The 26,004-nt window shown below is 38.7% G+C and overlaps 1 protein-coding gene and 1 long non-coding RNA gene across 8 annotated transcripts in view; both read left to right on the plus strand.

Annotated features, from left to right (window-relative positions):
• The window catches only part of ESRP2 (epithelial splicing regulatory protein 2), a 43,825-nt gene extending 21,103 nt beyond the window's left edge, over window positions 1-22,722 (plus strand). For 2 of the 7 annotated variants that reach the window (XM_069027353.1, XM_069027352.1), the window contains exons 5-16: window positions 435-549; window positions 1,280-1,378; window positions 1,500-1,554; window positions 2,366-2,476; window positions 3,308-3,440; window positions 3,635-3,677; window positions 4,187-4,488; window positions 6,460-6,681; window positions 7,954-8,152; window positions 9,361-9,556; window positions 10,586-10,763; window positions 21,009-22,722. In XM_069027353.1, the coding sequence (XP_068883454.1) occupies window positions 435-549; window positions 1,280-1,378; window positions 1,500-1,554; window positions 2,366-2,476; window positions 3,308-3,440; window positions 3,635-3,677; window positions 4,187-4,488; window positions 6,460-6,681; window positions 7,954-8,152; window positions 9,361-9,556; window positions 10,586-10,763; window positions 21,009-21,167 (1,812 nt within the window). In that variant the 3' untranslated portion in view covers window positions 21,168-22,722. Of the gene's footprint in view, window positions 1-434; window positions 550-1,279; window positions 1,379-1,499; window positions 1,555-2,365; window positions 2,477-3,307; window positions 3,441-3,634; window positions 3,678-4,186; window positions 4,489-6,459; window positions 6,682-7,953; window positions 8,153-9,360; window positions 9,557-10,585; window positions 10,764-12,866; window positions 14,246-18,051; window positions 18,164-21,008 lie in introns of those variants that run through there. The other 5 variants (XM_069027357.1, XM_069027356.1, XM_069027355.1 and 2 more) reach the window with 5 other exon arrangements.
• A 1,362-nt stretch (window positions 22,723-24,084) lies between these two features.
• LOC138116911 (uncharacterized) overlaps window positions 24,085-26,004 on the plus strand; it is a 36,110-nt gene continuing 34,190 nt past the window's right edge. Inside the window, exon 1 of the long non-coding RNA XR_011154396.1 lies at window positions 24,085-24,490. This is a non-coding gene — a long non-coding RNA (uncharacterized lncRNA). The remainder of the gene's footprint in view (window positions 24,491-26,004) is intronic.

Below are 26,004 nucleotides of genomic sequence, written 5' to 3' on the forward strand. Positions count from 1 at the left end.
TGCCAGTTGTAGGGTTTTTTTTGAAAGTTGCTGAAAGATATTTTGTATTCTGTAACAATAGTTATTTAAAATTTGTCGTTACGGTTTGGTACAATTCTGCTTTTCAATGCAGCCGCAAAAGAAAAAATAGAGTGTCCAAAATGGGAATTAAACAGCAAAACCTAGATATTTAAAATTTTTTCCCAGCCATCCTCTCCAGCTGTTTTGCATGGGTCTGACTCCCAGAGGCTATTTGACTTTGTTCATGTAGAGATCCAGTTCTGTAGAATTATGGAATTTGAACTGTATTACAAAGGAACCAAACTGTTCCGTCACAGACAAGCTGGTGACGTGCAGCTATGTGATTTTTGAGAGTGCCTCATTCAGTTCAAAAGTATTAACTGAAATTTGAAAGGATAGTGTGTACAAAACAAACATTTTTGCCTTCCTTGTAGAACTTCCTGCTGTCAGACTGCTTCTACTCCTTTTATGATCTGCGCAAAGAATTTCACACTTGCTACCCTAGTTCAGCCGCCGTGAAAGATCAGACTATCAAGACCATGGCAGAATGTATCCTTTTGCTGCAGCTTTTATACCACAATCAGTTAAGCTTCCTGAAGTTTTATGTCTATGATTGTTACAGAGTTTAGAAGAATAAAACAAGATGTGGGTTTTAAAAACTCACAGATGAAGTGAAAGGAATGTCTACTTGTGTGTGTCAGAGGAGTGGCTCTGCTTGTAATTTTTTTTTTTCCAAATTGAATATAACTGATTTCTAAACTGTATTTAGTAACTCTGCCAAATAAAAGCATAATTTGCATTGGTACTTGATCTTAAAGGAAAAGCTGAGCTGTCAGTGGGGCTTTTCGGCACCAGCTGGCCTGCAAGTTCCCACTGTTGGCAGGTAATAGTTACCTTGCATGATCCTAACTGAAGTGAGTTTAAAATAAAGCAAAAACAAAACCCAAACAGTACTCTATATCTAAATTCAAATTAAAAGGATTGTTGTGGCCCATCTGAATGGGATTAAAGTTGGGTTATGTTTAAAGTGATAGGAACTTACTCAGCTTTTTCTTTTTTGACCTATTAACACTGAAATTATGTAAGCTCTCAATAGTTTTCAAACTGTTGACTGTTAAAGTGAATCCAGTTTATGAACAGAGTACTGTGTCTAATAGTCACATGTCCCTGCTAAGACCAGCACATTTGATTACTAGTTTTGTGTTAATATCATGAAAGCCTTATGACTTGTTTGCAAAGGATTGTGCAAGTCTGTTATTTTCTATAATCACCTGTATAGATCTAGGCTTAGGGACAGATGAAGCGGAGGAGGACTTTGGCGTGTGGCAAGTGAAGACCATGGTGGCTATCATTTTCAGCATGCTCTCAGAAGGTTGTAGTAAGTTAATTATTTATACTGAATGCTGAAATCTTTCTTTTCTGAAAGAATTGGCAGTGGTACTGTCATTCTTAAGTAATCTCTGACCCTGGTTATATTTAAACTTCCTGTTTTGTCACAGATCACGTATTTACTGAGCCTGAAACTGTGAAATACAAGTATGAAACAGGTCCTTGGTAAGTGCACTTGTCATGGTTGTTTACAAGCAAAGATGAGTCTTGTGTACAGCAAGGAAAGCTTGTGAATATTTCCCCATGGTCATGTGAAAGCAGGTTGGCTGCTGAGAACAGTACAGTGTACTCAGCAGTCACTCCAGTGCAGCCACACTGTGGCTGGTACGCTGAATGCTGTACTTTAGTCCATCTCTTTAAAGTCACTGCAAGTTAAATGCTCTTTGTTCTCTTGCTTCTGTTTTGCGTGGCAGCGAGGCTGGCTTATCTTATTCAGGGTGAAGAAATATTTGTGAACTTTCCCTAAGTCAACAGGGCTGATAGCCAGTGCACCCTCTATGAGCTGAGCTGTGTGGTGCTTCCCAAAATGGTTTTACATGCTGAATTGGGTGTTGGGTTAAGGAAGGAAGGAACAGGATGGCTCGTTCTTTACAAATACATTTCAGTCACCAGACAATGAAATATCTTAGGCATAAGTAACTTGTATTGTTTGGATTGCTAGATCTTTTAAATAAAATTAATCCAGTTCCTTATTACCTTACATCGAGGCAGTTTTCCAATTTTTTTGTTTAAGGAACTGCAATGTGGTGACAACATTGTGCATCTTCAATGTTGTAGATATAAATGAATTTTCCAAGTTATCTTCCCTTTCTTTATTGAAAGGAATAATGGAGATAAAAGAGTCTCAAGAGAAAAAATGCTCCCAATTTACAATTCAATTAGTTGCAATCTGACATTTGGTAAAATATTGGAAAACCTAGATTAAAGGATTAAAGCTTACTTTGGCTTTTTTTTTTCCCCCCTTCTTTCTGTGCAGTAGCAAATCTGAAACTGTGGACAGTGAGACAGTCATACGTGCCAGAGGTTTGCCATGGCAGTCTTCAGACCAGGATATCGCTCGATTTTTCAAAGGACTCAACATTGCCAAGTGAGATAAGGAGAATTTGCCTTGCGTTATCACTTTGCCTTTAATAGCAAGTTTCTTTAATATTTGTTTAACACACATCCCCCACACTCCCCACTAGAGTCCTTCAGTCTTTCCCTACTTGACCCCTTCCCACACTGTGGTCATGACAACTGAACAAGTTTACCAGCCTTAGGTGTGCAAGAAAGGTTTGAAATGTGTGAAGAAGAAAAAGAGACTTATCAATTGAAAACCAACATACATTCATTTATTTATAGTATCTAAAGGGAAAAACTCCTATTGCATTAATCAAAGCAGAGGCCAAGATACGAAAAAAGCTTTAATTTTGTGCCAACTCTTTATATTGTTCTTCTATACCTTCTAAATAGGCCAGATTTAGAAACTTCCAAGTACTGTTTGAAAGAAATTTTCATGATTTGTGTGTATACCTGTGTACAGATGTATGTGTATACATATATATGAAAAGAGAGTGAGTTTATTTAGCATACCTGTCACTTAATTCCAGATCTCCAACACCGAGAAAATATAATTTTTTTATTTGGAATGATGAGGAAATTCAAATGTGCATGTCTGAGATAATAGGAAGGACAAATTTGTATCTTCATGGGAGTTGAGAAAGTGGTGAACAACATGAGATCCACGATCTCAATGAAGCAGATTTTAAAGTATAATTGTGTTACAACAAAAATTAAATAAATTGTGGATAGTAGCAATTTCTTTTTCAATCTGTAACCTTTGTGTTAAAGTCTGATTCCTTTACTATTCTTACACAATTATTTATTAAATATATTAAAGTTTCAGACTAAGCTTACATCTGTTGTCTTTATCTTCCAGAGGTGGTGTGGCTCTGTGTCTGAATTCTCAAGGAAGAAGAAATGGGGAGGCTTTGGTTCGGTTTGTCAATTCTGAACAGAGAGACCTTGCCCTGGAAAGGCACAAGCATCATATGGGTAGCAGATACATTGAGGTAAAAAGTTGTGACTTGAAACAAATATTTGGAGAGAAACCCGAATATTTTAGTCTATGTTCTCATTTAAAAACCAAACTGCACTTCTGTTTTGCTCAAAGTACCAAAACACAATTCCCTTGTTTGTGAAAGAGTGTGGTTTAAAGTTGAACATCGTGATTTTCATGTGGGTTTTTTTGTTCTTTCTTTTGAAGGTTTACAAAGCAACTGGAGAAGAATTCTTAAAAATTGCAGGAGGTAAGTGATGCTGGAGTTCAGTGTGATTACTTAAGTTCATAGGAATGTTGTTCTAGTTCTTTTTTTTTTGTTCCTTGACTGAGGATGCAAATGGATAACAAAGTAGCTTTTCCTGTTTTGCCTTCCAAGAGTATTTGACCCTGTCAAGTTCTGTTTTCACGTGGTTGAAACTGAGCTGTGAGCATTTGAGCTGTGATGTTCACTGACAGGTCTTGGGAGGAAGACCAGCCTTTGCAGTGGAAGCATCCGTATATCTTGTATCAATTCACAGTAATCTCATTTTTGTTCCAATTTCATTAAAATATGAAACACTTGCAGAGTAAGAGATTTTCCCCTCAAAAGATATTGCTGAAAGTTAATAGTGTCTCAGGTCTTCTCTGGGTTTGTTGCTGGCTACTCACCTCCTGTATTCTTCCTTAATGCTTCGCTGCTGCTGCATCCTCTGGAATTGAGTGCCCAGCATTGCCTGTGTGTTCCTGGCTGACCATGTGCTGTTATCTTTCTACCAGGCACCTCCAATGAAGTAGCCCAGTTCTTATCCAAGGAGAATCAAGTTATCATCCGGATGAGAGGCCTTCCATTCACTGCTACTCAGGAAGATGTCTTGGGGTTCCTGGGGCCAGAGTGCCCAGTCACAGGAGGGAAAGAGGGACTTCTCTTTGTCAAGTACCCAGATGGCAGGCCCACAGGAGATGCATTTGTGTTATTTTCCTGTGAAGAATATGCACAGAATGCACTTAAAAAGCACAAAGAAATACTTGGAAAACGTTACATTGAACTCTTCAGGAGCACAGCAGCAGAGGTCCAACAGGTTGTAACTATTGGTTGTGAGACTCAAAACTTAACAGTTAAAACATTTCTTCTAACACTTGCACACAAATATGTTGTAGGCAATCATGAATGTTTGTTATGTGAAAATTGTCAAGAAAGGCAAATACATGTTTCCTAATGGGCATGGAAAATAGTGCAGCACTGGTTTTGCTCGTTTTGTTAGTTTGGATGGTTGCTTGTTTTGGGTGTTTTTAAGCTGCCACTGCTTGGGTTTGGTTTTTTTTTACTATGCCCTAGACCATGAAGTAAAACTCATTGCATAATTTTCTTCTCCATAGAGGTTGACTGAAATCACAAAAATAATTCTAAAAACGTAGTAGATTGATAGTATTGTAGTAATGCTTCTTGAAAATCTGCACTATTGTCTTTAAATTCTGGTCTCCATGTACAGAATTTCTAATATTAAATCCAAACCTGAGTGCATAAAATGAGCTATTTCTACAATGCTTTCTTGGAAACTAAGAATTAAGAGGATGTATCTAATTTTTTGGTGAAAGGAAGTGAATTTTTTTTTTTCTGAGGTAATATATTTCACTTTTTCCCTATCCTTCACTAGTTCCTATCATTACCTTCTTAAATGGATAAAACCATTTTATTTTGTCACCAGCAGCTTGTCCCTATGAAAAACATCACATAATGGTTTTTTTTCCTGACACAGAATATAAGTGGCTCCAAAGGGAACCACTATTAGATTTGGTCTAGTCTTTGCATAACCACTGGCTATAAAAATGTAATACAGTTCTGTTTCTACCTATGTGACAGGGAGGTCTCTCTGTAGAAGGGATTGGGCAAGGGAATGAATAGCCACACTTCTAGACCCATTGCTACTGCTGTGATATGGGTATTACAACAGCCAACAATCTGATCTGTGTGTTGTGAAGATTGGGAAATGGCATTTCCCCCTCCCACACAACTTCCCTCCTGAGAGAGAATGAAGCAAAATCCTCTGAGGAACAAAATCACTCTGTCACAGCGACCAAGTCTCTGCTTCCACTTTTTGTAGGGAGACCTGGATATAACTTATATTCTACCAATATGTCATTACTTCTTCCACTATGACAGCTGTCTAGGCTGACACCTGAACTTTTTTGCTGCTTAGGCAAGAGATTATTTCTTAGGAAATTACAAGCTGCTTCTTTGAGTAATTGCAAGAAGTAAAGCCAGCTCTCATCTACTTAGTGTTAGTACAAAGTAATTGCAATATTCTTCACACAAATGAGAGAGATTTCTGGCCTGAAATGTGCTACAAGGAGATTCTTGAAACAAATTCCCTAAGCTTTGTAACCTGTTTTTTGATACCTCTTTCAGCAGAATGTGTTTATTTGTGATAATGATCAGTAAAAATGTTTTTCAGCAGTAAGCCCTAACATGTGTCATATGTTCCCTTTGCCATTTGGAAATGAGTCAGGAGAAAATGCTGAGATCAAAGTCTCCTATATTCTTATCTTTATTTTTTCCTCATAAACTCTGTACTTGGAGATGAGCACTGGGGTTAAACAAATAAGCACACTCACTTAACGAATCCAGTTTTAGAATAAATGAGAATTAGTGCTTTTACTTTCCAGCTATTTCAGGTCTCGGTTCTTTTAAAATGACTGTTTTTAATTTACCCTGGTTTAACTGAGAACTGTATGTGGCAATACTGGTTTATTAGCACAGATGTGATTTCAGATGTTCCTTTTTGGGATACTATAAACTGTAATTGGATTTTAACTTTTTTTATATTGACATTAGAAAAGTATTTTACTAGGGTCTAACACATTGAATTTGTTAGCCTTTCCCTCTCCCCTTCTGAGTTTGAAACTTTCATATGCCCAACAAGAAACTAACTGCAGTAATTTGGTGTAAGAAGGGGTATTTTTCTCTGATGTTGGAAATAGTATTGTGTCAATTGCTCTGTATTCAGACAGATGATTGTAAATGTCCATTTCTGTGGGTTTTTTGCCAACAGGTACTCAATCGATACATGTCAACACCTCTTATTCCAACTCTTCCAACTCCCATCATTCCAGTCATACCCCCACCATACACCATTGCCACGGGCAGCATCCGTGACTGTGTCCGGCTCAGAGGTCTTCCTTACACTGCTGGCATTGATGACATCTTGGAATTTATGGGAGATGCTACAGGTGATATCAAGCCCCATGGAGTTCACATGGTCCTTAATCAGCAGGTAACAGCATTTTGCATGGGAGGAGTAACTTTGCAGTGACTGAACAGGTTAGAAGTCAGGGCAGCTTACCTGATCTTGGCTGTGCTTTAGTCTTCTCTAACCTTGGGAAAATACAATGTTCTCTTTGTCTGTCTTTGCCTCTTTTCTCTTGCCATTTTACATACAACCTTGCTTTTCTCTATGTATGCATCAGCCTGGGGAGGATGAAGTTTATTCTCTGAATGATAACCTTATCCTGGAGGCTGTTTAAATAAGCCCTCATGGTTCAGCCAGAGGCTGAAGATACGACAGAAATGTCTCCTGTTAGATGGCATAGCTGCTCTGTCAGCTTCAGGGTTCCTGCTGTGTTGAGTGGTCTTTGTGTCAAAATTAGGTTTTTCTAACTTGATTAGTGATTGCTCAGGCTTTAGAAGAAGTCAATAATTAAAAATTGTGGTTTAGGTATGTTTTAATGGTGTGATCATAGAGTTATATTTTCCCTGTTGTCCTGTGTTAAAAATAAACTCTTTAATGATAGAAATACTGAGGTATTAAAGAAAACAAATGAAAGAGATCTACTATATTTGTTTAGTTGGGTTGTTTTTTTTTTGTTAAGGAAGTTTTTAGTATTTTATACAGACAGGTATATCTGTCAGACTGCAGAAATTCAGACCTGGAAATCAATTTCTGATGTAGCTGTGGACTTTACTAAAGGATTTGGAACTTTATGTTGTTGTACTATTACCTCGAAAGTAGTTCTAGGGCAGGCAAAGCCAGGCTCTTCTTAGGGCTTCACAGCAAAAGAATAAGAGACAGTGTGAGTAAACTGCATCCAAAAAAACTGCAGCTGGGTGAAAAGGCAAAAATAGAATCACAATGAGAAATTAGCTAAGCACCTGAACAGGCTTCCAGAGGTGATATGGAATCTCCATCCCTGGAGATGCTCAGATTTCAAGTAGAGAAGGCCATGAGTGGCCTGATGTAACTTGAAAGTTAGTCCTGCTTTGAACAACCTTTGGATTAGAGACCTCCAAATTTTTTTTCCACGGTACATGATTCTCTGTTTCTTTCTGCAGAGGACTGAAGTGGCATTGTGTTAACTGGGCACTTGTTGCATAAGTCTTGATTTTTCTGCTTCTAAAAAGAATTGTTGAGTTGTGAGTCATTAGTGCCAGAGAAGGAATAACGATACAGGCTTTCAGTAGGTGTTTGATCTTACTCCTTTCTGCATTTCTTGTGATCTGGGTGATTTAATAACAGATTGACGTACAATTATTTCCCTGCCTCCCCTAGGGACGACCATCAGGTGATGCTTTTATCCAAATGAAATCTGCTGACAAAGCCTTTATGGTGGCTCAAAAATGTCACAAAAAAATGATGAAGGACCGTTATGTGGAAGTATTCCAGTGTTCAGGAGAGGAGATGAACTTTGTTTTAATGGGTGGCACTTTAAATCGTAGTGGCTTATCCCCACCGCCATGTAAGTTACCATGTAAGTCTCCAATTCTTCTGCTCTCTGCTGCTAAAGGCTGATATGTGGTAGGTGCTGAAGCTTTGTGGCCTTTCACCTTTTGACTCGGGTTTTGCCATGATTCATAATCATCCGTGTACATGCTAAGATTGGAATTGTTCCCTTTGGGCAATAATGGGACTGATCAGAGGCATTTTTATTGTATTTTCGGTGGTGAGTAGAGGGCAGCAAGGCCTTGCCAGTGAGATTTTTGCACACTTTGCTTTTTATGGGTGTACTGTTCTTCTGAGCTCTGCAGTAGACTTGCCTGTAGTGAAACCTACTTGGAATGAGAGGCATTTTTAAAATGGGGTGAAGTTCTGTATTCTAGCTGCCGATGAGTGCTCTTGCTATCTTGCCTCAGAGCATTGAGAAGGTACTCTTTGGGCTTATTTTTGAAGAAAAACACCCACTGGGATGATATACTAACCAACCATAGAGTGGGGAAGTTGGATGTATTTTCATTTTTTTATTTTAAGATTACAGTGAACCTTACTGAGGAACTATAATGGAACTTTACTGTACTGTTCTAATTAGTCTCACTACCAAATCACAAAGCAGATACTGATATGTATTTGCAAAATAGTAAAAAGCTGCCAAATATAGTATATAAAACCAATCTGACTGCACACAAAGCCAAGTTTAATGTTTCTGTACAAATTAGGTATTTGTTCATCAAAATGCATCAGACTAGTGATCTATTCTCCCTTCCATTTGCTATATCCTAAAAATACTTTTTGAAGTCACAGGAAGCTTATATATGAAGTCTCATGATCAACAGTTATGGATGCCCATGTGTAGCTACAATTACAGTACTTTTGTCCCACAGAGTACAACTTCTGTTAGAAAAACACGACGGTGTGTTGGTGTGCACGCCTGCTTTCTCTATGCACATGGCTTTATGCTTTCTTTTAATAACTCTGAAGTTCCCTACTTTCCATTTACATATAGACAAGGCTGCTCAGCTCTAGGAGTTGTGAACTTTTAGGAATTACTCATTCCAAATGCCCCAGTTATCATTCATGGCAATGTAGCAAAGGTCTCCAGGGAAGAAGCTAGAGAGCAGTCTTTGCTTAAGTGTTCATCATTCATGCCCAGGTTTTAATCACATTGCTGTAGGAGAGGAATTATTCATCTGAGAGTTCTCCATTCTGATTGCTTTTTGGTGCTGTGTCCTGGTTTGGTTTTAGGTCTTTCTCCACCAGCTTATGCAGCTTTCCAAACAGCAGCTGTGATCCCAGCAGAGGCAGCAGCGCTTTACCAGCCACAAGCCCTCTTGCCAACCACCAGGACGCCCCAGGCCTCCACAGCTGCTCCTCCAACAGTTACCTACTACCCAGCCCAGGCTGCTCAGCTTTACATGAATTACACAGCTTACTATCCCAGGTAACCCCGAGATTTCACTGCTTCTCTTAACCTCTCGTCCCAGTGCAGTAGGTGTCTGTGTGGTCACCTGTGAATGGCTCTTAAATTTGTACTTCTGGTGTAGGTAGTCCTGGGAACTTGATGTTCAGCAGCAGAGGCAGAAACCATTTTAACTGTTTCTCTGTTGCCTTGTAATGGGGTTCATCTCCTCTGTAGGTTCTGCTTGAATCTCATGATAATGTTGGCCTAATATTTAACAGGGGTTTTTTGACACTGGGACAATGTCATCAAGGCAGTTCTATTCTTGGCCAAAAGAGAAGCTGTGTCACTACATTCCTCTACCCTCATGTCTTAGTTTGTTCTTTTACTTACAGTACTGTTTTCATACTGAAAGACTCATCATAGGTGTATACTAGGTTTGATTTTGTATATCAGTGAGACCAAAGAACATTTTTACATGTGAAAGCAAAGCAGCTCTCCACCTTTTCCCTTGCCACAGATGGTATCAGCATGAGTCACTGAAGTCTGGTACATGGGTTGTGGGGAAATAGCTTGTTCACTGATAGTTCCTAGGCTTCTTACACTTGCTGGCTTGACTGTCTGGTAATTTGCTAGATGGGCCGTGACTAGAGATGGAGATGCTAATTACTCACTATTTTGTGGCTCAAAAATGCCAGGTTTGGGTGTTTGCCTCCATTTCATACTATGACACACCCTTCTCCTTTATTTCTTTTTTTTTATTAATGATCTTAAAACAAGTCATCTGCAGCTACTTTTTTCTACTCCCCTGTGAAATAAGAAATGCTACTCCTTATGTCTTTAGCAACAAATGTTTGCTGTTTTCCTTAACTTCACTTCTTTAAAAATAGATTGAGATGCTTCCGAGAAATTAAGAAAGTCCACAAAACAATCCACATCAGGGCTGTTTGTTTTTCTGTGGGATTTGGGTTTATTTTCAAATCTAAATTTTCAGTTTCATCTTTGCCTGTTCTGAGTAGTAGAACCAGTTACTGGTTTTTATGACAATTTTGCTTCCTCTTTCTCTTTCAGTCCTCCAGTATCTCCTACCACGGTGGGGTACATTGCAGCTCCTCCAGGAGCTGTGGCTGCTGCTGCCACTGCAACCCACACTCCGATCCTGCCCCAGCCTGGAGCCTTAGTCCGGATGCAGGGCTTGCCATATAACACAGGAATGAAGGAGATACTCAGTTTCTTCCAGGGGTACCAGGTTAGTATGCAGTGCCTCTCCTTGAGATATTTGGACCTCTGGGAATTGATCAGTGGAGATCAAACTGAGCAAGTGAGTGCTTTTGGAAATTGCCAAACAAGTGTGCAAGCTGCATGTTGTATATTTAACTGGCAGACTGAAGTGTAGCACACGATTTGCCTTACTTCTTATTAAACAAACAAATCCTAATTTGGAAGCAGTGATTTGGTGTCTTGGTTTGGGGTTTGAGTTTGAAGACCTCAGAGCCCCAGTGTGAGTGGGGCTGCAAAGGGCCTGGCACAGGAAAGTGGGGGCTGCCAAAAGTTTTCAGTTGTGGCCACTTGATGGTGGAAGCCTTTTGGTAGGGTCAGTGTTTGACCTTCAACACTTAAAGTTTGCAGATTTGTAATACAGAGAGCTGTGAGCTGGGTGTGGTGACTTGGAAAGGGAGAGAGACAGATGTCTCAGTCAAACACTGTTTCAAGTGCTAATTATTTTGGTTACATGCAAGAATATCTTTCATTAAAGCTGTATTACATTGCAAACTAAAGGAAATCTGTATTATCCAAGCTGTCTATATTGATAGCAAATATACTATAGGTAACTTCAGTCTGTATGGACTGATGGAATGCTCTCAAGTGTGCAAACAGAAACTTACCTTCTTGATAAGTTAAAAAAAAAAGGCACCATCTACAAACATAATTTTCCAGCAGCACTTATTTGAATTCATGGAATGGCTCTTTCCATGTCTTCTGCCTTTTGTCTCAGAAGATATTGTATCTATATCCCTGTTTTGTCATAACATGTTTGCTAAAAGGAAAGATAATTGAATATGGTGTATTCTGGTGAGTATTTAACTCCTGTGGGTAACGTCACTTACACAGCTACCAACTCTGCCCTTTTGGGTACTACCTGGAAGCCCTGACCTAAAATATTCTTTGTGGCTCTCAAACCACTGCAAGTGATTTGTGTTAAAAGGCAATGGTTTTTGCATGTTTGTCCTTCAACATTCTGTAAGTTGGATAACAGTGATATTGCTAGAGTTAATAGGAAACATTCAGGCATGGTATGTTTTCTTTTTTAATTTCTTTTTTTTTTTACCTTAAGATTCTTAAAAGACAATGAGCTTTAATTTGCTGAGCCAGATGTCTGGTTGTAAATGAATGTAGACTGAGAACAGATGTTTAAATGTGTATGTTCCAAGTTTTGAGTCTTTGAAAGATGCAGTGCCCTATCTTTTGTGTCTTCTTTTTGAATGTTACATTTATGTTTTGAAAGCAGTTTTGCATACTCAGTTTTTCAGTGAAAAAAGATCGTCACATAAAAAGTGTGGTGAATTTTGACAAACAGGGCTTTTCTTCCACAGACATTTCCAGAGTTCAAACCAAGTTCAGTTATTTGTGGCTTTCATGATGTCCAGACAAGTAATAATCATTCATCCTATTGTTTAGCCATCGATATTTTGCCTTTTAGTTGTTTTCTACTGATGGGGGTTTTTGATGACTAGATGGTGGATATATTAAAACCTTAAGGTGGGGAGCTTATTTGCTAAATTGAAATTCAGCTAGAAGTGTAACTGCACCTTTGAAAAATGTGGCTTGAACCAGTCTGTGCATTGAACAAGTCAGTGACAATCTCAAGCATCTCTACCTTTCACTAAATCTTCAGTTTAGTGAATCTGGACTTCATGTCTGGTGCTCAGTTTGCCCTTTTCCTCGTTCCTGCATTTGGAAAGCAGTTCCTGGTGTTTGTATTGCACAATTAAATGGTTAGATGAACAGAAATTTTGCCACAAGGTGAAAACTATATTCTGCTGCTGCAACCTCCTGTCATCATCAGTTACTGTTATTGAATTGGTCACCTCTTTGATTTCTTTAGAAGATGTTGTCCAAATGAGATCGGGTTCAAAATCTTATAAAGGAACCAAGGAATTCTTTTGAATTGTTCTTGGAATCCCACATGTGGTAATGCTAGTTTTATACTCATTCATTCCTTTAGGGGAAAAAGAGATGGTGACTTACTGTAATGGGACAATATAACATCTCTGGAGCAATAACTAATCTTTTTTTTCTTTTTTTCTCCCCTTTCCTCACATTGTTTTTTCATTTTCTGCTGCTGCCCAAGGATTTATTGCACGATGCTTCTGCTCGTTCATAAAGTGAGCCCTTAATAATCATCAGTGGTTTGGGCATGGTTTTCATCTCTGTATGACTAATTGATGTTGGTATTCAATGGACTTCAGTGTTGGTATTATGGGAACCAGATCGGGATGCTGAGATTGAAGGGTGATTTTTGTTTTTCTGTGTCCTTGTCTGAAAGGAACAGGGTTTAAATTTTAGTTCTTGCTTTATTCTCCTCTGGTTTTTTCCTTCAGGCTTCATGGGCTGTATATATTGCATGTGTGCACATGTTGCTACTTAAGTGAAAGCACTTTTCATACCAGACCTGCCTCTTAAGAGATAGACTTTGCCTACCGTGGGCTTCAACAAGCTGGTCTCAACATCAGTACATGCTTCTAAAAACAAATAATTTAAAAGTTTGCAGATCAGCATTTTGATTTTCATTTAGTTTTATTACCATTAGCCTCTTGTTTAGTGTTTCAGCAGCTCGATTTCTTCTTGTAGTTCTGTTTTCTTGTTTTTATTTGTGAAAATTCCTTCCAGCTTGCATGTATTTATTGTAACTTGGATTAAACAATTGAAAACTTGGTAAGAATTTTAATAGTAAATCAAGGAGATGGTAATTTTCCCCACCACCTTTCTGTATAATATTGTAGTGTACTGTAATCCTCAAAAGAGCTAGCATTAGTACTGTTTCAGTAATTTGCATTAAACAGCTTTGTAGTTGTACTGTAAAGCAATAGGGCCATTGATTTGAGTCCAATATTAAAGGATTACTAAAAAAACAACAATAAAACCCAAGCCAACTAAAACCACACTGAAAAAGCAACAGACCCCAAAATAACCAAAACAACAACAAAAACCCTCACTGTGTAATTTTCCAGCTGCTCAGCAGACCTGGTCTCTGGGCATTATGTTGAAGTAAGGGATCCATGGATGGGATTATGAGGAGACTCTTCAGGAGTTCAGAAAAATAACTCATATTTCATATCATATGGGGTTAAGTTTGAGGAAGAAGTGGTGCAAATATAGTAATAAAATAAAACTCATCAGATTTATTTTAGGCCATCACTGTACAGTTGTAGAAGCAGTGAGAGAACTCTAGTAAATAGTGAATGAACAAGAGTAGTGGTAGGGGAGTAGTTTGATGGGTTAATGTGAAGTTGTTGCATAGCAGAACAAAATTTTTCACTAAAGTATTTTTATTTTTCTTTATTTAGTGGCTAAATACTTAATGGGTTTTACTATTTAGCTGCTAAATGAATCAATGAGAAATATTTCAGTCTCCAAATACTGACTCTTTTGGGGTTGGGGGTTTTTTGTTTTGGTTTTTTTTTGTGTGTTTTTTTTTTTGTTGTTGTTGTTTGATTTGTTTTGTTTGTTTGTTTGGGGGTTTTTTGGGGGGGGTTGTTGGTGTGGGGGTTTAAAAAAATTTTTTTATGAGAATGCAAATAGTGACAGAGTTGGTATCATGACAAGAACTGTTAGGTTAATGTAAAAGCAGATGCAGTTTAGCTGTGCCCATAGTCTTAGCTGACCAAAAACTAGTTCACAGCTGTTGTCTTGGCTAGGATTCAGCTTGCATTTAGTAGTACTTGCCCAGTTTCTTGGAGGTTGGCATGATGTGCAGTGAACTCACGCCTGCCAAAAAGACCCTGTGGATTAGTTCTTAGAAAGCAGACTTGCTATTTAGGTAGATTGTGTGTAATTATAGTATTTAAAAAAAAAGCAAACTAGAAGATTACTAAGATTTAGGGGCCATGGTCACCATCTGAACTTTTTTTAAAGCCCCCTGAATTTCCTGAAAAAGCTAGGATGGAAATGTAGGGACTTCTTTTTGGGTGTCCATGTGTCTACACAAGAAAAGCTTAAAATAAATAGTGTTCTTTAAACCTGTACTGGGCTTAAGTGTCTTCTGTCTGTAGCTATAAAGAGTCTATGCAGTGTATTAATCCTCCAAGGCTTCAGAGACCCAGAATTTAAGGCTCGCTGTTGGAGGGGAGGAGGGTGACTTGTGCTTAAAACAGTAATAAGAAAGTAAAGGGAAGTGGATGGATGGCTAAATTCCAAGGGCATTAACGACATTTCTCTCTTGTATCAGGACAGCAGACTTCATTGTTACTGACTTTTAAGGGATTAGAGGATTTTTTTTCTCTGAAATGCATGCTTAAACAAAGAAGTATTCTCTATTTCCTTTGGGTTCCTTTTGAAATCTGATTCTTTGTAGTCTGAGAGGGGGATACCCCATCATCTGTTTGCCAATCCTAGGTATTGCACCTTCTCAATAGGGAAGGGAAAGGGGATGTGGTAGAGGAAGAATTCCCACATACTGGTATTGGAAGTCATGTGGCAATACAGACACTGTTACATGCTCACCCCCACACTCTCAGAATAGAGCATGCTTCTTGTTTTGCTTTATTCCTAAATTTATCTCCCACCTGGAAATGTTGCCCCTGTGGAGAAAGCATCTGTGAGACTGGGAACAATATATTAGTGGTTACAGTTTCTGTCTGTTGCCTCCCACACTTGGAGCAAGAGACTAAAATTGAACCCTCTGTATTTTTGGGAACAGGCATTATTTGTTTCAGTCTCTGATACACAGAACATTGAGGTGGTATCTCTTCCACAGAACATTCAGGTGCTGTGGGTGTTTGTATTGGCAGTCTTATGGTACAATTGATACACTTTTAGGGACAAAGCCAGTTTAGGGTATTTCTCCTGATCTTGTGCTAAAGGTTGCAGTTACCTACCATTAAATCTGATTCTGTGTTCCAGATTTAGTCCAGCTAGGCTTTTTTCCAGAGTCTCAGAGTTCCCTTTGGGGACCATTCTGCTGTAAAGTTTATGGGTAGTTTGGGCTAGAATTGTAGCTGCCGTCCTGAAGTGACCATTTTGCCTATGATATTTCCCTTTTCTGTTCTTTGCTCCTGTTTTTTCCTGGTTGGAGTGTGTCTAAATATACTTTACAGTTTTAATGTAGGGGGTTTTTTTTAGCAGTGGGTTATTTTCTCTAGATTGCTTTGTATGTGCTGTTTTTAGACTGAGCTTTGAATGTTCACTGTAGGAACTGCAAAAATGAAATGGAAATCAATGACTTTCTGGTTAGTGACCTGGTTAAATCTGTGCACAGTCAGTGAGGGGAAGACAGTCCCATATTTCTCTTAGTAAGAGAAGAAGAAAGAAATAAAATAGCTTGAAGAAAAAGAAAATTCAAGGAGGAAGTATAGTATACTATGTCTTTATTAACCAGTTTACCCTTGGTTTGGTCCTGTGTGATTGGATGTTTGTGTTTTGTTCTTATGGGTTCTGAAATGCAGACAGAATCAGAAGGATTCACAATCATGTACTTAGGCAAGTTAGGGTAGTTTTCATTTCATTTGAAGAATTTACTGTTCTACAGCTTGTTTTAATTGAATGCAGTCTCTTACTTATCCTTGTGATTAGAATCTACTTTTATTTCTAGGTCTTTTGATGAATTTATTTTCTTCTTTCTTTTTCACTTTCTTTAGCTCTGACAACTTTGACATTTCTGTGCAGGATATTTTTACAACTTTCATGTTTTCCACATTGTTTATTGCACTTCAAGTGTAACCTTTTAAATACTGTCCCTTGCAAGAGTAAGACTGTAGAACTTTGCCTACTGTACATCTACTGATAATCTAAAGTATGTACTATCTTGAGACATTCCTTCCAAAGAGTAAACTTACATTTTGTAGGTTTGTTTCAAGGGCAGGTCTGGGAACTGATAAATCTAATATTTGCACGGTCTGGTTGCCCTGGCAGAGACTATCTAGAAAATACTTCTTATATTTGTCTTTTACTTAATGGCATGGGTTTAGATGTGAAGGTGGCTAGAATTCAGTAGTAAAATTCTGGGGGGTTCTTTTCTTTTATGTTCTCTGGGCTCTTGGTTATTGTTTTCTGTGGAAGGTGTATACTGTGATGGTTGGTATTTTTCTTTTCAATTTCCCTTTGGATGGATACGTGTCCTGTATGCCCAAATATAATACCCTTTTCTCCCTAAGCTGGCAGGAGACTTTTTGTATGATAGAAATATCGAAGGAAAGGCAGCATAGGACATCTACATTGTGTGCATTTGGCAATCATCTAAAGTGTTAGTGCAAAACCAGTTGTGTTAGTCCATCTGGGGGGAGACAGGAAACTCTTCTTGCCACTGAAAAGATATTCTACAACTCAGGTTATGATAAACACTCTTGTCTTCTGGATTATAGGAGCCACTCAAGTAGTGTTTGCAGCATGTGTAAGAATGCTTGGTCCCTTTCCAGGATATGTGCTTTGGAAAGGTTATGTGCTAAGAACAATGTTTCGTATTCCCCAAGATGTATTTTCTGACTATATATGTCATATTTGTACCAAGCCAAAAGTATGAGTGATTACTGTTCAGATTCAGGATCTCAAATAATTCTTAGATCTGATTCGCATGTGAGGTTTTTGTTCTAATTTGTTGGTGTGCCTGTTATGTACAGTCACTATTTTTATTTTAATATACTACTTCTACAAATCTATCATGATGCAGTTACACTGTGTAGTTTATTTCTTTTTCCAATGTAGAAATATACTGTACTAGCAAAAATGCTACTTTACCTTGTCAATGCATTCATGCTGGGGCATTGATTTTCTTTTATTACATCGGTGTAGTCTATGCAGTACAAGTATTATCTGCAGCTCAAGTGTTTGTCACTCTGCCCTAGAGAAGCTGCAGCTTATTTCCATGAGTGCATAAAACATCTGAATGAGATCCATACAATTATTCTAATTCCCCATTTCAGTGTGCAGGCTGGAAGAGGCTCATCTGTCCCAGTGAGAGCCATTACTGGGTACATGATTGTGCTTATGAAAACTTAAAAGTTTGGTTACCTGGTGCTGCCATCTCATGAGTAGAAGGGACAAAGGAGCACTTCATGGTCTATTTCCCTTCCTTGATAAGGAACAGTTCAAATACACAGTTTAGAATATTCCCCACAAGCATTTACTTTATTTCTACAACCAGTAATACAGTTGATGTATATTTTATCTTGCATAAAAATAGTTTCTGTCCAATTCAGTGTCTCCTGCCAGTTATTATAGCTGATGCTCTTAATTGTGGTTGCAAATGATGGTCTGTGTGGCTTGCTGTGCCAGACTGTTCCTTCTCTTGCTGATTGTCCCATGTCACACTTGTACTGTAGTATGCACCAGATGACTACAATGGCCTAATTCAGCTGAGCGATCAAGCCAGGAGTGTGTTACAAGCACCGAAAGAGTGGGTCTGTTTGTAACTCTTTGTAACTTCTGAAGAAGGTAAGATGTGACTGGAGATCCTCGGTCTCCAGAGGTGAATGGGAAGGGAAAAAAGGGCTTGGTGATACAGAGATCTCTGCTTGTGGCTTTTCCCCCCTTAGTAGCTTGCATTGGGATCCTGGTGTTAGTCTTTCTGCTTCAAAAATCAACTAACCTAAGGAAATGGGCCAGCTGTGATCCGTAGCTGATGGGGCAGCAGTGGTGGAGGTAGTGTGATTGCCTGGTTCTGCTCAGATGGTGTGTTAAACTTCCAGAAGACTTTGTTAGTGCTTGTTTCTCATGTGAACCTTTCAGCCCAATATTTTTCTTTTAGTAGAGTGGTAGAAGATGATTTTTCCCCCTGATATTGCTAGAAAGCACACACAAATGTGTGTGCAAAAACCCCCAGACCGCTGGCTTTGTCTTTTCTGTACCATATGACTGGATAGAGATTAATATCTCTCTTGATCTCCCTAATGCAATGTGAGCTATTACATTATTTTTTTCAGATGAGTTTTTTGGGTATAGTCACTTTCTAAACCAACTAACTAGATTTGCTAACAGTAAACTTGCCTGCCTTTCTGGCACTAACAGATAATTCTTAGAGAAATTTTGTTATGGACTATGTGGAGTAAATGATGCCACAGTACTACTGTATTCCATTCAGAATGCTACTGCTTAGTTAGTACATTTTTTTTTTCCTTAAGGAAAAAAACAGAACAATCTTTCAGTTTAAAGATGGCAATCAAATACTGTTCCTTGAGAGAATTACTTTCACAGACAAATGTACCATCAAGTCAGTTGTTTTCAAATGAGTTGTTTTCTCATGTTGGATCTGTTGGGAGCAGACAGACTGCATGGTCTGGTGATTAAGTGGAAAACCAGATCAACAATAGGTTTGACATGGAAACAGTCTTTGGGTAATTCATGGAGTAGCTCAATCTGAATTCTAAGTGGTACAAAGTAGTATTATACAGGTACCACTCTTTTAGGAAAAAAAAAAAAATCCAGAAAAAAGATTTGTATCAATCTGAATCTAATTTTAAAACACATATGTGCATACATAAAATCTATTTCGCTCTTGAAATATCTATAAATAAGAACTTAAACCCAGTATGTCTTAAAGTGAAACTGAAGGGGTTCATTTAACTCTTTTAATCATGTTGCTTGAAGAATGTGTAGACTTCTCTGCTAACTTTCTATGCAACTTTTATAACATTAATTTCCAGATCCCTACATTGGTATTACACCAGTGCTGCTATTCAAACTATGCTTTAAAACTCTCCTCTGTGCTCAGAAGTCTAACTGTGCTCCATGTGTGTTTTTAGCTGACTCTGAGCTGGACTGATGGTAAATAAGTTCCCATATGGATTAACCAGCAAAGAGCTGGTTTAGAGCAGAGCATCTTTTAACTCAGATTTGCAGCTCAACCCAAGTTAGGTACAGCTTTCTCTTTGAGAGAGTGTTACTGTGAAATAAACCAAGATTGCTTCCAAACTTGAAGCGGGCTTTAAACGTTGGGTTTTTTTCTGTTTCTGGGTATCTTTCTGCATGTTATTTCTTGACTAACTTTAGTTCTCTGAGAAGAAATGATAGAAAGTTTGTACTAACTGCCTTACGCATGCTTTTGGTTTCCAAAGTGTGCTGTTGCTTATATTTTAAGACTATTGTTACTGCCTTCTCAGTGTTTGGGTGAGTGAAGCTCTGGCATGTACTTGCTTTATTTTCATATGTTTGAATGTCAAGCTGATATATGATATGATATATGAATGAAATGCTATTGGTAATAAATGGGAAGTCTGCTATTTCTTGTAGTATACCAGACACACAAAAATTCTACAGAAATTAAATGCTTAAATATTTTAACCTCTTATAAACTCAAGAGGACATATGTCACATGAACATAACTTGAATTGGGTTAATATTCATAAAACTGGTTGGTTTTCCAGCATAGCTTTGTCTGACGCTGTTTTCTCAAAAAAACTAACCTTGTATGCTGAGCTTTTGATCCTTCAGTCTCTGGTTTTGAAACTTCACTGAGATTCATTTCTATCCAACAGACAGGAGTTCCAAACTTAGCTTGGAAGAATTTCCTGCATCTTATGGAAAATGGATGGGGTACAATAGGGCTGACAGGGATGTCTGCTTTGAACTCAGCAATTTGGAACTGCCTTTTAAGACTTCATGAATGCAAATGCCCTCCAAAGTAAATCAACTGCAATGACTAAATAATCTCATCTACTAACCTGCTTTTTCTTAGCCTTGTTAAAATTACAATAAATATTTATTTAATTCAGTTGGATTGCACCAAGTTTTATTTAATTTTTCTGGAAAATCTTCTTAGCACTGTATACCTGTCTTAAGTTCAGCTCATTCTCCCAACACAAAACTCATACAGCTCTTTTATTTTTTGCATGTGTGTTGGGGGTTTTTTTAACTTTGTGTGTGAGTACTGACGTGCCTTAATAGCCTTTGTCACTTGGCCAGTAGTCCACATAGTACAAGAATTATTAATACCTGGATTTCTTGCTCCATTCACCTCCTATTAACACCTAACTTTCTCATCTTACCAACCTTTAATCTCAATTGCTTCTCTAGCAAAATTTTTGCATGGAATTATGTCTACATCACTGTATTCGGCACACCAGCAGAATAAGAGCTGCTGCTGTTTGCCAAGCTAAAAGCTGAATTTCCTTTAATCACTGTTTCCTTCTCATTCTTAATATCCAGAATATTTTCGCCAAGGACACAGGAGTGGAGTGAACCAGATGCACTAAAAAATGCCCCAGCATTAAAAACTGCATTTCCAGGTGTTGTCTCTGGTCTTAATAATTTTTTTTTCTTTTGTCTTCTTGTACCACTGCAGCTCCAAGCAGATTCCATCCTTATGCTTTACAACTTTAGTGGCCAGCCCAGTGGTGAGGCGTTGGTGACTTTCCCAAGCCTGGATCTAGCTAAGAAAGCAGTGGCTGAGAAAAACGGACAGCTCCTGGGAAGCCGCTGTGTACAATTGTACCTGGTCTAACTCAGCACTCTCTGGAGGATGAGGAAAGGATGTTGCACTCAACACCGTGCCTTTTGCAAAATAAGAAGTCTTCCCTTGCCACCCAGGCAGCAACAAATGTGCCTTTTCAGCATAACATGTTGGAATGCAGAGTGGTGCATGTCCTGTGTTTAATTTGAAAAATGGCGTATCCTATGCCAAAGATAAAGTGAAACCAAAAATGATGCAGTTAATTTACTTAATTTCTAATGTACCTGTGTAAAAAGAAGCAAACCCGCTCCTGGCATGTAGTTAATTCTGAAGACAGTCCAATAGCACTTCAGCTACCACAGCCATGGGCGAAACTTACTCAGTAGCATTTGAAGTGGAAAGCGATGCTTGAGTCATTCAGATTCTTCTCTGTTTAGTTTTTAAGAGTTTACACTTGACAAAGTGTCTCATTCTTGTAGAGTTTAAATGTCTTTAGGAAAGTCTTTTGGAATGCATGGCTTACCCAGTTCAAAGCATAGATCATATTGATTTTTGTTTCGTTTTGTTCTTGACTGGAAAATATCAGGATGCTGGATCCCGAATGCAATTGTGCTTGTTCATGTTTTCATGAGACATTGTTTTGCAAAAGCCATATTTGACCTTCTTACCAGTGTACTGCTGCCAACATGTAAAGCAAAAAAATAAAACCGACAGCAAAACCAGAAAAATCCTCTCTGCCCACCCATAAATCCCTGCCCCCAGCCCTGAATTTTTAATCTCTACAGGACAAAAATGGCACATAAACCTGAGTACTAATAAGTTATATTTTTTTATTTAAGCATAATAGCTTTCAGATACTGTATTAAAGATTTTGCTCTAGTTTATGTGCATGCAATTTGTTTACATCTTTAAACTACTTTATTTGTATATTATGAAACAACAAGATATGTTGAAATCTGAATTCTCTAGTGCATGCTTTTTTTCTTTTTCCCTGTGTGTATATACATAAGCTAGAAGTACTTTTACGTCATGTAGCATGTGTTTAAAAAAAGACATCTGCTGTAGAAGCACTAAATAACTTTGTTTTTACTGTGCCTTACTTCTAAACCATTCCAAGTGCAATACCAGCAGAGCAAAATGTAATGAATTCTGTTGTTGACACGTTCATGGATGTCTGAATTGATCTTTTTTGTTAGTGTACAATTTGAGTTGTACTTTAAAGAACTGAATGATGTATGCTTCTTTATATTACAATAAATAAAAGAGATGCTTACGATGTGCATTGCCCTCTGAAAGTAACTTATGCTTTGGTTTAATGTATTTTCCCAGAGCATCAGTCTTTGATAAAAAGCCTTACACGTTTCCCTTCTCCTAGATTTAGATAGCATTTGTACTTTGTGCCAGTGGTGTGACTTTCCTGGTGGTTTTTTGGTTTTGTTTTGGGGTTTTTTTTTTGCCTTTTTGCTTGTCCTGGTAAGACAGAAATCTGTATGATGCTTGTTTTTCTTGTAATGCAACACTTTTTAGGCAACATGATGTAACTGTTTACATGCATGCTTAGTGTTCTCTTTCTGTTGCCAGAGGAAACAAAGTATTGAACTTGAAATTGTGTTCGTGTTTGCGTTTAATTGACCTAATGGGTCACTTGCATTTCTGTGCAACCCAAAATGCTATGTTTAAGTCAGGATAGAGCCAGTCAGCCTTTTTGTAGTGAAAATGGAGAAAGGGGAGGAAATCACATCAAGATAAGATTTGTTTCTCTCTAGTCAGAAGTATCTCATGCCAGATGCCATTTCATCATCAAAACCTCCCAAATTAGGTTCCAGAACAATTGGGTGGGACTGGAGGGAAAGATTTTTAATTTTGAAGTGGGAATGTTTGCATTAATCTATTTTCAAGATTTGTCTTGGAGAAGTCTACCAAAAATCATAATTTTAAAGTAATTTGAATAGTAGAAAGGACTGCACAATGGTAATTAACATTGTCATTGTGCCTTGGAGGAATATTTGGTAGCTATGTAGTCCATTTATTACACACAGTCTGCCATGGTCCAGTTGGTTAGGCTTTGCAGGATCTTGAAAGATTCCTATTTTTCCTCTTAAAAAACTGATATGGAACTTGTGGTTTTCTGCTTCCTTGGCAAGCTGAGGCAGAGCTGGAATGGAGAACCTCAGTCACATCAGACATGATTTAGATGTAAACACTCCCCCTACTAGTTTAACACCTTTATGGCTTGGTTGATAATGATCGCAGTTCAAGTGCAGTCCCACGCCCACATGGCAAAACTGCAAAGAGGCTCTGCCATGTGCAGAATATGGACCTAGCTGTCTATCACCCACTGCTGTTTTATTCCCTGTTTAGCATGAGATGGTGGAAACCAGTTCTAGAAAGTGAACTTGGGGCTGTTTCAGGCTGTGTGTTCTTGTGTGTGAAACCTAACACGTGGCACATGGGCGCAGTGTGTCATTTTTAGCAGTTATCTGTGTAAAATGACTGCAAGGGCAGTGACAGCATTTTGGGTGGACCAGAGTCCTTCGGGTGGGGGCCTGACAAGAGGCCAGACCTGGGGCTGCTCTTCCTCTGAACTTTCTTGCTTGTATTGAAAACTGCGCTCTTGTCTAAAAGAATAAAAGAGGGGAAAAAAGAGAGGAACGGTAAAAAACAAAGTGCTGCTGGCATAGGGCGGTGGATGAGGCAGGAATCCATCAGGATCACAGAATATTCCGGGTCGGGAAGGACCCACAAGGAGCATCAAACCCAACCCTTTCGTGAATGGCGCACCCGGGGATCGAACCCACGACCTCGGCACTGTCGGCGCCACGCTCTGACCGGGGGGGACTGATCCCGTGAGGGGACGGCGAGGGCACGGTCCCGGCCGGGCACCCGCGGCCAGCGGGGGCTGAAACTCCGCCAGCCGCCTCTTGTTTCACCCTTTTGCTCGGTAAAAGCGGAACGGCCGTGCCGGAGCCGTCCGGTTCCCCCGGGGCTTCGGCTGCAGGGCCACAGGGGTCGGGCGGGGCCGGACGTGGCCTTTAAAGTTTTCTGGCCCTGGCCGGCTCTGAGCCGCCCCTCCCAGGCCGGGGCAGCCCGCAGGGTTCGTGCCTCAGCTCCGGGAGGCTCTGCCCAGCCCTCGGGTGAGGCAGGGAACGCTTGGCAGTTCAGCCGGGCTCACAGTGACCCCTCAGCTTCACCTCTGAAGCAGCCACGAGCAGCGTCCCTTTGGCGTTGCTCACCTGTAATTATGCTGCAGACGCTTTATGCCTGATGGGCTGGCTTCAAGTCCAAGAGCTCTCCTTCACAAATGGAAAATAAATACTTGCAGCACACGTGTTTGGATGACGGCTTCAACCACTGGAAAGGGCTAGGAACCTGGGGTAAGGCCTAAGTGTTTTTTAATCTTTGATGAATGCGTTTACTTCTTGTGATTGAAGTTTTAGATTGTGCTGTGTTGCAAGGCCTTATCAGAGGAATTGCTGTCTTTACATACATGTAGCTTAACAGAAAAATTTAAAAAGCATAAAGCTTTAACTGTTTCACCAAAGAAGAAGGGAAGTTTGGTAAAGAACTTGATTTGTCTTTTCCTGTTGTTAAAGAAAGGGTTCTCACACTCAGCCACAAAACTTGATTCTCAAAAAGAAGCTTTTTCTGTGCTTGCAATCAGCAAGCTCCCTCACCTGCATTTGTGTTGCCATGTTGTATAACTGAGGAACAGAATTACTGTTGTTTGTATTCCTTCTCCTAGTTTCACACTTCTGATAGTGCTGGTTTGGAGATGATTCATTTAGTAATTTCTAAATGAAATTACTCCATTCATTCCATTCTCTTGATACTGATAATTTTACCTAGAAATGATTTCTGTGTTGGCCCATCCCATGGGATGTTTCTGACCAGCTTAGAGAGAAGATAGCTTATTCTTATTATTTTTTTTTTTTGGAAATGAGACTGAAGAGTTTGAAATGGCCATGCTCTATTTCAAAAGTTGCAGCTGTGCATCCAGATCAGGTGTTTCTTGTTGGGATTTCTTCATTTGCAGAGCAGACTTGCCCAAAACAGGCTTATAAGTTTTGTTTGTTTATGTAAACTAAGTTATTTTCAACAACTATTTTATTAGTGAAATTCAATTCCTCATTTTTTAGAAGAAAAAAAGGCTTTTCAGCACCTTCATTTTGAAAAAGTATTTGTTCTATTTCAGTCACTTTAAATGAACTGCAAGGCTGGCAGTTTAACCTGTTGTGTCCTGCCTTATACAGAACTGTATTTGACAAAATCTGTTAAAATGTATTTTGAGTCTACCACTAAAAGTATCTTCTAAAAGCTGATTGAATCTATGGATAACTTGAAATATTCTAAAGCAGAAAATTCCTGATATGTCTGTAGTCTGCAGGTTTGCCTGTAGTCAATTTAAAATGTCACCTTTTTAGATCTACTTGTTATAAAGTTTTTTAAAAAGAAAATCCAAACTAAATGAGAGACCTGACTTTTTGCCCCTTTTTTCTTTTTATATAATCAGGTGAGAGGTACTGTACTTTTTAGCTGGATATGCAGTTGAAATGCAAATATTCAAATAAAGATGACAATATGTTTATTTAGACTTGCTAATTGCCATTTCTTTTATTGCTGTGTTATTATAATTATTTTACTCTAAATACATTATTTTTTTAAAAATAGCTATTGTTTGTTGCTTTCTGGGTGCTTGCTGATAATAAAAAGTAGAGTTTAAATAAAATGCCTTCCCTTCTGTAAACATTACTAAGGTCCTGCTCTAATTTTATCGATTTAATGTTAGCTGCGTCTTTGAGAGAATATCTTTTGCTGCCAGTAGATGTCCCCTTTCCATCGGGGTTCGCAAGGAAGGGGCTTGAAACGCAGCTGCTTTGGAGCCGGGAAT

The sequence above is a fragment of the Aphelocoma coerulescens genome, chromosome 11 (assembly GCF_041296385.1).
Source record: "Aphelocoma coerulescens isolate FSJ_1873_10779 chromosome 11, UR_Acoe_1.0, whole genome shotgun sequence".
In the NCBI taxonomy this organism is placed as follows: Eukaryota; Metazoa; Chordata; class Aves; order Passeriformes; family Corvidae; genus Aphelocoma; species Aphelocoma coerulescens.